Here is an 11,692-nt window from a genome sequence, read left to right on the forward strand (position 1 = left end):
TCGTGATTTCCTTCGCAATTTCTCCCTCTACAGGTCACCGTGGTCCAAATTTAGTTGGGCCTCACGATTTGGCCAATGACTATCAGCAATTGGTTCGTCTGAGATCAATCAACCATATCTAATCTCTCCTCTCCTTCAACTATATCGCATAAACCTTATCTATGTGCATCACTCCAAACTGAAGAGTTGCTGCCCTCACAACTACTATTCTCTCTCGTCGATCGATGCTTGTTACTACTTGGTAAGTTCTCAAGCATTTTACAACCTTTGTCTTTCTATTGATGTTCGACCTTACTTGTGCTCTCTCATATCTCATGACGTGTTCGTGTCAACAGCAAGCATGCAAGGATGGTCGATATAGGATTTTTGCATGGCTATTGGCACATCCATGCCGGTAGAGTATCCATACCAGTCGCAAGATGGAATAATAAAAACTGCCTGTTTAAGGTGGCATGGATTGACATTGAAATCCATACAAGAGGCAGCTGCTCATACTTAAATCAAGTTAATGCACTTTACATACTTCTAGGAGCTAGGGCTAAGAACATGGAACATCATCACAATAAAAGATATTAAAAGCAAATGTTAAAAAGTGTAGGGGAAGCAACTAAAAAAATGGCATATACACTAAGAAGCTAGAAGTTAGGTAAAAAGGAGGACTAACATTTAAGAAGAAAAAAAATGCAAATATTTAAAGAGTAATAGTTTGCCAATTCAATTTTTTATTCGCTTGAATTTAGGCATAAGTTTAACATGATTATGTTTAGATTTGAATTAGAATTATGTTGAATCAAAGTTATTCTTATAGGGCTTATTGCTCTAGTACTATTGTTTATGATAGCATGCCAATTAAACATTATGATGGTATCCTTATTTATTGATGGAGGTTGGTAGAAAGAAGTAATGCTGATAGAGGAGAGAAAAGAAGACAACTAGTTACAATATATGCCACAACCCCACTTAGATGAGAAAAGTGATTTATATTAATTTATGAGACCCAACTACTAACACAAAATGCTTAAACACATATTAATAGTATCTAACTCATCTAAGGTTATAAAGTTCCCTATATAAGCCCACAATTCACCATGTGAGACTAAATCAGGGTATTACAATCTCTTACCCACCTAAGGCTTAACGTCACATCAAGACTTAAACTCTCAACTCATAATCTAGAATCATCCTGATCAGTATGTGAGACCCAATGGCTCCACCATTACGCAAACAACCCTTTCGACCAATTCACCATGCCTTGGATTAAGTACCATATTAATTATTACGATTCACTTAGATAAGAGATAGCCAATAACTTATTAAACTCGACCACTAACCCAACATGCTTAAACTCAAATTAATAGTTCTTGACTCATACAAAACCCCTCTATTAGCTCATACCTAAACATGTTGAACTAAATTTAGGCATAAGTTTAACATGATTATGTTTAGATTTGAATTAGAATTATGTTGAATCAAAGCTATTCTTATAGGGCTTATTGCTCTAGTGCTATTGTTTATGATAGCATGCCAATTAAACATTATGATGGTATCCTTATTTATTAATGGAGGTTGGTAGAAAGAAGTACTGCTGATAGAGGAGAGAAAAGAAGACAACTAGTTACAATTTATGCCACAACCCCACTTAGATGAGAAAAGTGATTTATTAATTTATGAGACCCAACCACTAACACAAAATACTTAAACACATATTAATAATATCTAACTCATCTAAGGTTATAAAGTTCCCTTTATAAGCCCACAATTCACCATGTGAGACTAATCAGGGTATTACAATCCCTTACCCACTTAAGGCTTAACGCCACACCGAGACTTAAACTCTCAACTCATAATCTAGAATTATCCTGATCAGTATGTGAGAACCAATGGCTCCACCATTATGCAAACAACCCTTTCCACCAATTCACCATGCCTTGGATTAAGTACCATATTAATTATTACGATTCACTTAGATAAGAGATAGCCAATAACTTATTAAACTTGACCACTAACCCAAAATGCTTAAACTCAAATTAATAGTTCTTAACTCATACAAAACCCCTCTATTAGCTCATACCTAAACATGTTGAACTAAATTAGGGTATTACAATTTATGTCCTCTAACTTTGATTCTTTGAAGATGAAATAAGGAAATGTGAGAGAAAATTAGGCCAGTCTAGACACCTATAAAGTTCCACAGTTATGTATGTGAAGTTTTATGCTTACACACTTTTTTGTGACAATTAAACACTTACGATTGCATAGGTGCAACAACATAATGTTATTTCTATCTTTGTGTGCTCTTTGTGTGAGAACCTTGAACACATCAACTTTGAGTGGCTACTCATCCTTACTTCCAATAAATGATCATGCTTGCCAGTAGATACTAAGATCCTCAGTATTTTCAAAAGCTAAATATATGGTCAAAACATGATTAAAATTAAATTAATTAAATAACTGCTCTCAGCTACTTCAAACAATGAGATAGCACTCAGGTGAAAGAAATAAAAATTTTAATGTAAAATTTTACCTGAAACTCTGAAATGAGTGAGGAGACTGCGGTGTATGCTGGATCATCAGAACTCTCAACTACAAAAAGAAACTCAAGAGGTCCTCCATAAAGAGAAGTGATCTGCACTAGCAAGATGTCAAAAAATAATCTATTGTGTTGGATTCAACTTCTATCAAGGAATCCATTCAAAGGTTTATATAAGTTGCAAATAGCACCAAAGTTGACGGGTCTTTTTCCTTTTAAGAAGAACAAGTTGGTAGACTTATTTCCTCTAATTATATCAACAGTTCTACCAATACAATTTAAATGCAGATAACTCACTTGGGTTCTCCAATTTTGCAAGTTGTGTTCCCCAAATCCTTTCAAAGGCATTATAACTGACACTCCAGGCAAATTCATCTGAGCAGAGTGCTCAAGATCATTAATATCTCCACAGATAAATGCAAAACTGTTGCCTTTTCTGATATTACACTTTATATGATGTATAGTCCTACTCCTGATAGAAGAAAACGGTATATTTACTATGTTCATATGCTTCAATTACAATCAACAATAAATAAGAAGTATCTCTAGCTGCATTTATTGCTAAGAAATAATCATAATACCTGACATAAGCAGCAAGGGCCCATCCAATAGCAAGAGTTAAACATATTACACAACCCTACAATCAAATAAAAAAAAAAGTTTTTAGCTGTTTCCTTCAGAGGATCAGATTATATATATATATATAAATTTCTATAATAAGGGCATAGAATTATTCAAAAGTGAAATGGAATAGTCTACATGGACAACAAAAAAGCCCCTACAATATGCATCTCAAATTTGGAAAAATCAAGCAGCTAGATAGTTCACCAGATGTCATGATCATCATCATCAAGCCATTGTTAGTCCCAAGTATTTGAGTCGACGGCACGAATTTTATTCTTTGATTGAACTTGATGTAAGGCTATATTACTAGTATTACTAATATATCTTAAATTAGTTTTAATCACTTTAACTAACCTTTCTTTAGTCTCTGTTTGTATCTTCAAGCTTCAACCAATTCACTTGGTCATAAAACATACTTGTTATCTTCAGACACTATCTTAAGTTCTTAACCAAGGTATAAAAATCTCATTTTGAATCAATACCTTACCAAAGAAATATTGTCTCACTGTTGTATTGGAATGCCAAGACAAGTGCTAAAGGCACGAATGTTGAGGAGGGTAGTATTGAAACATTGGTTCCTCTATTATAGTTAGGTCTTCCCACTTTTTTATGGTTTGGCAATGCATTTTAAGTTGGGAATTTATATATCTACCTAAGGGTGCATGATTTCTCATGTGATTTTGAAGATTGAGATTATCAAGCTTAGATAATGAACTTAATGTATCAAGCATGAAGTCATGTGGAGTTTCGAACTCACGGATTGTCATCGGGCTAGAGATGGACCCGAAGACTCGGTATTTCAATGCATGGAATGCATGACCTCTCTTAAACAACATGAGCAAAAACCCCCCATTCATATAAATATGATTTACATTTGATTGAGTCACAACTAAATTATATATTAAACATTAAAGAATTTGATCTAATTTTATTAAATAATATTAGTAGTCTTTTATAATTTAGCTTATTTGTATTAAAAAATCTGATTCTATTTTTAGCATAATCATTTTTTATTATTTATTAATCTTTACTTAAATATATTTACTATTTATTAGTAGTCTAATACATGTAACATGTATTTTAATAATCTAATTTAATTTAATATTTCAAAAATATAATTTTAACAAATAGTAACAATGATGTGATTTTATAACTCTGATAATGATGATTATGATGGTAATAAAAATAGTAACAACAATAATAACAATAAAATATCAACATCAACACAATACTGTGATATTATGATATTATATTACCTACTATTAATCAAGTTACATAAATTCTATAGTTTATTATTTATTATTGCTTAATAATATGAAATTTTTATGAAACATAATATGCATCCTTGTTATCAAAAATATATGAGATTTGTTTATTTATGACATCCATAACAACCTTGATTGAAACAAGCACACTCATTTGAATATAAACCCCAAGCAATTACTTGAAACCAAAGCAAGGATTTCATAACTTGAAGGTGGTTAAGCTTGAACAACTGTACATAACATCACTCCCCTTGCCTTTCAAGCACTAGCAAGAGAACATCAATTATTTGTTTTGCATTTTATAGTATTGCCACTATAAAATCATTATATGTTCCAAATTAAATTAGTCCAGAAATGTATGAATGTCCATCGAGCCCAGTAGAAAGAACAAGACTGGTTTTGAGTACTAGCGAAGGAATGTGGAAGGGAAATGAAGATCATCATGTTGGAGGTTGCTTGCTTACATGTGCAATCAAGATGGTGGTTAAGCTTGAACAAGGGTACATAACATCACTCCCCTTGCCTTTCAAGCACTAGCAAGAGAACATCAATTATTTGTTTTGTATTTTATAGTATTGCCACTATAAAATCATTATATGTTCCAAATTAAATTAGTCCAGAAATGTATGAATGCCCATCAAGCCCAGTAGAAAGAACAAGACTGGTTTTGAGTACTAGGGAAGGAATGTGGAAGGGAAATGAAGATCATCATGTTGGAGGTTACTTGCTTACAAGTGCAATCAAGATGGGTACTAGACCCACAATCTCCATGATAATAACCCATAGTTGATTGCCTCTCAACTCAAGGTAAGCAAGAAGCTCAACCTTTGTAGTGACTCAGTGAAGAGATTTACGAGTAATCAGCAAGTGACTTTGAAATGGAAGATTGACATTGTTAATCACCCTGTTGAGACCAACAGAGCAAGTACGTACATGTATATGCAAGGAAAATGACTCAGAGGTCCTATGATAAAGAGGAGGTTTGCTTACTACATTGTAGGATGGAGTTAGTAAGGGAATCTGGACAAAAGAAAGTGGATTGATTGTCATGAGGATGTTATAGTGTGTGGTGGGGCCCCTCATCTCGCAATGTGGAGGAGTTGAGTAACTCATTCCTCTATTAGGGAGCAAGGGTCAAGTAGCGTGTATAGTTGGTCTTGGAACTAAAGGTGGAAATGATATCAGAGAAGAATAGGTTGTGCATAAAGTATTGGCACTCATATAATTGCTTCATGGAGACAAACCACACTAAGTATCCTCTACTTGAATCAGTGCTCCAATCTTACCAACCAGTATCACTCATTTTCAAAGATAATCTCAAAATGTTATAGATATTGCTCAAGGATTTGAAGAATTGGTTGAAGGATTCTCACCATGGAAACACTAACATCAATAGGCATGACTCATATAGAAATACATAAAATAATTTAGTGTGCTTTTAATGAAGTAACAAGCTGTCTTTATTTGGTCATTGAGAATGCAGAAACAAAGTTGGAGCTTAGAAAGTACATGTTATATTATAAAGGATAACTAGAAACAATCATTACGTTTATAGAATCTTCACTTGCCCTCATTGCCAATTTGTTGATCACAGACTGAAGACTTGGATAAAGGTTAGATCAGTGCTCAACCGAACCAGAAACACAAACAAGAAATAACCTTAAAATATATATGAGTTTGACATGAATTGAGCCCTTTATGAAGATAATTCATTTTTTTTAAAAAACTTTTATATCATAATTTAATCCTTTAGCGAGTTGAAAAGGAAAGGCAATAACCATAACTTGTCATTGGATATCTCCTTTGAAAAAAATAACAAGTTGATATTGTTGCTAATTTTTCTGAGACATATAAGGGTGATAATTAGTTTTGTGGAACCTGTAAAAAGAGTAAGGTTGAAACTTCAGATTGTATAACTCCATTGACATAGGGGTGGAAATACATGTCATGTATGTCGTATTAATTGTGTCATAAATGGGTCATATCATTTGAAAAAACTATATGAGAAAACATAAAAATAATTATATATTTTAAAAAATAATTTTACAAGGTGTAAGATTACAATTAAAGGCAATAATTTTCAGTGATTAAATTTAAGCCACATTGTAGATAACATCTGATTAAATGACAGTTTAAGAAGTGGAAAAAACAAAGAAACAAATTAGCAGAACCAGTTAATATTGGTTCTTCTTTCAATTTAGTTCTTACGAAGGAATAGTTAGTTTTGATATTCACTTTCACATCTTAGATAAATCTACAATTCCACATAGCTATGATCTACATTTTCCAGGCTTGAAGTTAGGAACAAAATTAAAATTTTAAGCTGCAAACTACTTGAGCTAGCTTTTAGTTGCAGAGAATAGAAATGGATCACATAACTAAACTTGTTGTCTCTTAGTATTATCCTACATATTTTGCCATCATTCATCCCAAATGCCAAAATAAAGAGGATATATCATTTAAAAGGAAAAGCTAAAGGTCATCTAGTTAATTCTCCTATTGTTGCATCAACAAGTGCGTTATGCCTCAATGTCGATGACTTAACCCAAAAGTTCTTGATTCTTTTGCTAATCTGCTTAAGTCATAATATTCCTGCCGCTTATATAGACTTTGAAGTTTGAACTGGTGCTTATCCCATTTGTTTTTGATGGAAAGTGAAATCTTTACATCGTAAACTCACAACCTTTTGATCAAATAGAAACCTCTTTATCTCAAAGAGACCAAAAGCGAGATATAAGAGGATAACTTGTAAGGGGAAAAAAAACATCTTGTTCAATCACCCGATCCGGGCACTGAATGGACATTGAAATCAGAACTCTTTCAAGAAAAGAAAACACTTCCTTTTAGGCTATGCTTCCTTCCACTCTACCAGCCTACATCGGAAGGACATCGAAGAAGAACAAAGCATCGTAATTCCGACCGAAGTTAAGGCGTTAGCGGTCTCCAGAATCGCACGCTGAGAAGCGCAGTGCAAAAAAAAAAAAAAAAAAAAATGGAGGAACTGGCATCGAGAACAGTTGGAATGCGCTTACCTGGATCTGGATGAAAACGGCAAGGGGGCTACAGCATGCCCTGCTCGCCGAGGCCAAGAACGCGTCCAAAGTTTCCAACACCGCCATTGCCTTCTCCCGCCCCTGCAAAAACTAGCCCCGATTGCCCGTGCAAATGCATTCATATGCCCAAGAGGAAGAGAAGCCGATACATCTCCTCCATTCCTCTCCTCATTTTCTGCAAGAAATTGACGGTGGGAAGAAATAACAAGCAAAACTCCGAAATAATAATAATAATAATAATAATAATAATAATAATAATAATAATAATAAATAAATAAAATAATAATAATAATATAAAAAGTTATTGAAAATTATTATTCAATCGGGTGTCTACGACAGAATAATAGTGTAAGATTCGCATATCAAGTTCCAAGAAAAAAAAAAATATGATAAACTCAACCAAGGATGATCAATCTTGTACTATAAAATTTTCCTATTGATCGAAATACTCATGATGGGTGATCAAGATGTCTAACATCTTTTAGTTGCACATCAATCAGTAAGTGCTCGCAACGACGATTAAGAAGTCAGCATCTTTTGATTGTGTGTCACATTTAGAGGAAAAATTTCTATAAATTTATCATAGATAGAGATGATGATATTCTAAATGTTCTACCGTTGCACTATAACCGGAGTGCATATCAAGTTTTAAGGGATGTAGAGGAGGTGAATCAAAAGTTTAATTGAATTAAATAAATGGATTGAATTAAAAAATTTTGTTAGGTTATTTTAAAATTTTAATTTTTTAAAAATAAATTGATTATTTCAAATTATTCGGTTCGAGTTTGGAGGTAGAAATCGCTAACTCCAAAAGATCGACGGTGGCGGTGGTGCACCTTCCGTGATGAGGAAATCGCCATCGGTGGCCCTTTGTGTGTAGTGCTCGATGTGGGCGGGCCCTGGAATCCTATCCATCGCTCAGTACCAACACAACTATGTGCTCACTTAGATAGAAGACTCAAATCTCAAAGCTCCCTCGAATCTAAAACTCAAAGACAGTGAAAAAAAATCAAGATCGAGACATTATTTAGGGCATATAGTATCATGGAAAAATAGTTTTCTAAGAAAATACTTCATATTTTCAAAGATTGACACAAACTTGAAAACTTGTAAAAACTTTAGTATTTTCTTCAAGTTTGTGCTCAACTATTCAATGATGATTACTATTAAGAGATAGCCTTCGCCAAGGTTTTCCAAAAATATTTTAAAATGTGTTTCAAAACCCATATCCAACCATGTTCCTTGGGCTTAATGCACATGACTTGTACATTAGCTTTCCCAATGATTGGAAAATACATAACTATGTGTTTTGATGAACCTAAAACTCAAAAGAATGCACTAAATCAACATCTTGAATTTTGTTCATCATTCTAACATCTCACTTGTATCTAATGTGTACTAAAACACATACAAGTCACCTTATAGTTCTTTAGTGAGATGGAAACTTTGGTTTTGCCCTAATCTAGGGATCATGCATATCTATCTAGGCATTTTGAGTTGTAAACATCCACCAAGAATGTTACTTGTTAATAAATATCATTAGTCCTTAATTTACAAGGAAATAAAATAATGCATGATCATGTTATGACATACATCAACAAGAAATAATTTTCAAAAGAAAATTTCTATAACTACATGATGTATGTATAGCATGACATGGTATTTTTGTGTTTTTCATAATAAAGCATGAATGCAAAAACAAATATGATGTCATGGCATATGATGGGCAAACAAAGTATGACAAGTTTTAGCATAAATAAAATATACCTAGATTACCTATCTAAGTATCTTAAGACCTTAGCTAAATTAGGATTTAAAACCTAAATTGCCCACTATTTCCCAAGAAAATGCCAATAATCTAATTTTGACATTTCTTTTGCTTTTCCTAATTTGTGCCGATTGAAATTAACTATATTCCTCAAATTTTGGCACAGTCTACTCTTCTTTAAGAGTAACCACTTGAATTAAGGCATACATTGCCTTTAATTTCCTAAGAACATACCAAAATCCCAACTTGGTAGTTCTTATGATTTTCCAAATTTGTGTCACTTAAAATATCATCCAATTTATCAAATTGTGACACATTTTACTCTTATAAGAGTAAATAAAAATTCTTTTCATTTTCAAAGGTTAACAATAACCTTGAAAATACTCCCCGAGTGTCAACTTCATCAAAGTTGGGTTAACTACCCTTCTAATCAGAGTTGACACTCTCTAACCCATCTATGGGGGTAGAGAAAATGCTCCTAGGAGCCCAACACCTATTGGTGCTCCTTGGATGCTCTAGGTATTCATTAGGGATAACTTCTCTAGATACCTTCCTAGTGACCTTGTTAGTGACTTTCTTGGACTTCTTAGAAGTCTTAGTCACTTTTGTTGCAAAAATACTTTTAGGAATAACCTTCCTAGTATTTTTTACTTGACCACTAGGCCTAGGGTTAGTTCCATAGCTATATGGAACCCTATGGTAAGAAGGCACATCCTTTTTGATTTTAGGTTTGTATCCCAAACCTCTATTATCCTTGGATGACCCTTGTTGTCCTAAATCTAGATTTTGCTCATTTTGCCCTTTTAGGATATTTTCCATCCTTTTTAGGGTCTTTTTCATTTTATTAAGCCTTGACCTCAAGACTTGATTTTCTATCATTAAATCCTTAGGTTTTGGTTTTTCAATGAATCCATGAGCAAATTTATTTCTAGACCTATAACTAAAATTCTTAGTTTCCTTGTCTAGATTTTTACCTACCTTTCTAAACCTAGGTGTGGTAGTTTTAGCATGTAGAGCCACATGTTTTTCTCTAAAGCTCTCATGCTTTCTATTCTTATGGTAAATAGCATTAAAATGATAAAAAATTAGAACTAGCATGCTTTTTACCATTATTCAAGGGAGTAGGCTCAATAAATGATACCTCTCTTTTTACCTTGGAGGCTCCCCCTTGAGTTGTGCTCTCTCCATGAGCCTTGACCGCTTTCTTCCCCTTGGGACATTGACTCCTATAATGTCTCTTTTGATTGCAAGAGAAGCACACAATGTGCTCCTTGCTCTTCTTTGTTGCGGGAACGGTCTCCTTGGGCTTCACCTTGCCCTTTAGTGCCACTTGACCCTTTTTCTTGGCCAATTTGGGGCACTTGATCTTGTAGTGCCCATGTTCCCTACACTCAAAACATATGATATGATTTTTATTTTTATTTGAAACATTTATACCTTCCTGTGTAGGGATGACATTTTCTCCTTTTGATCCGGAGGTAGAGGCTTCCTCTTGATCTGATAATGATGCTCCTCCAATATATTCGACTCGACTTGTGGAGGTGGAAGCTTCTTCATCTTCTTCTTCTCTTGACCCGGATGTGGAGACTTCTCCTTCTTCTTGATCCGGTGTCACCGAAGGTCGCTCCCCCTCAATCCTAGAGGTGGAGACTTCTTCATCTTCATCTTGTACATGGAACAAGGAGTATGCCCTCTCCTTGCCCTCTTCATTGCATTCCTTTGAAGATGATGCTTCTTGTTCTTCTTCTTCTTCTTCTTCGGAAGTTGAGCATCTCTCAACTTCGGAATTCTCCTCCTCTTGGTCTTGATCCAATGAGTCACCCTCTTTGGATTCTTCTTGAATTGGTACAGTGGAGGGGATCTCATGAATCTTTGCCAACTTGCCCCATAGCTCCTTGGCATCCTTGAATTCTCCAACTTGAGCCAAAATATTACTTGACAATAAATTGACCAAAAGCTTGGTCACTTTATCATTTGCCTTGCTCCTTTGAACCTGCTCTTGACTTCATTTGCTTTTCTTGAGAGGCTTGCCCTTGGAGTTTGTTGGAGCTTCAAAACCTTCCATGAGAGCAAACCATTGCTCTATCTCCATCATCAAGAAATTCTCGATCTTTGATTTCCAAAGATCGAAGCTTGTTGAAGTAAATGATGGAGGCACCCTTGTATCGAATCCAAGTCCGTCTTGGAATTCCATCGAAGTTGAGCTTGATAAAATCTTTGACTTGAAGAATTTTGCTCTTACTTCTTTGCCCTTTAGCTCTTTTCCCTTTCCAGTGATGATTCCGGTGAAGAGCAACCTTGCTCTGATACCACTTGTTGGGACCGATTATGTAACTAGAGGGGGGGTGAATAGCTCGGTGAGCTCGTCGTGCTCTTCGTTGCTTGTTTCTTCAAAGATATGCAGCGAAAAATACAAAGAAAACAAACACAACGCTAACACTAAGGATTTACT

The 11,692-nt window shown here is 34.5% G+C and overlaps 1 protein-coding gene across 1 annotated transcript in view; it reads right to left on the reverse strand.

The window, feature by feature from the left end:
• LOC122045489 overlaps positions 1–7,661 on the reverse strand; it is a 34,656-nt gene extending 26,995 nt beyond the window's left edge. Inside the window, exons 1-4 of the mRNA XM_042605724.1 lie at positions 7,452–7,661; positions 3,112–3,167; positions 2,828–3,002; positions 2,525–2,626 (exon numbers count right to left, since the gene is read on the reverse strand). Of these exons, the coding sequence (XP_042461658.1) occupies positions 2,525–2,626; positions 2,828–3,002; positions 3,112–3,167; positions 7,452–7,538 (420 nt within the window). The 5' untranslated portion in view covers positions 7,539–7,661. The remainder of the gene's footprint in view (positions 1–2,524; positions 2,627–2,827; positions 3,003–3,111; positions 3,168–7,451) is intronic.
• Between the last annotated feature and the right edge of the window lie 4,031 nt (positions 7,662–11,692).

Source organism: Zingiber officinale, chromosome 2B, assembly GCF_018446385.1.
Source record: "Zingiber officinale cultivar Zhangliang chromosome 2B, Zo_v1.1, whole genome shotgun sequence".
Lineage (NCBI taxonomy): Eukaryota > Viridiplantae > Streptophyta > Magnoliopsida > Zingiberales > Zingiberaceae > Zingiber > Zingiber officinale.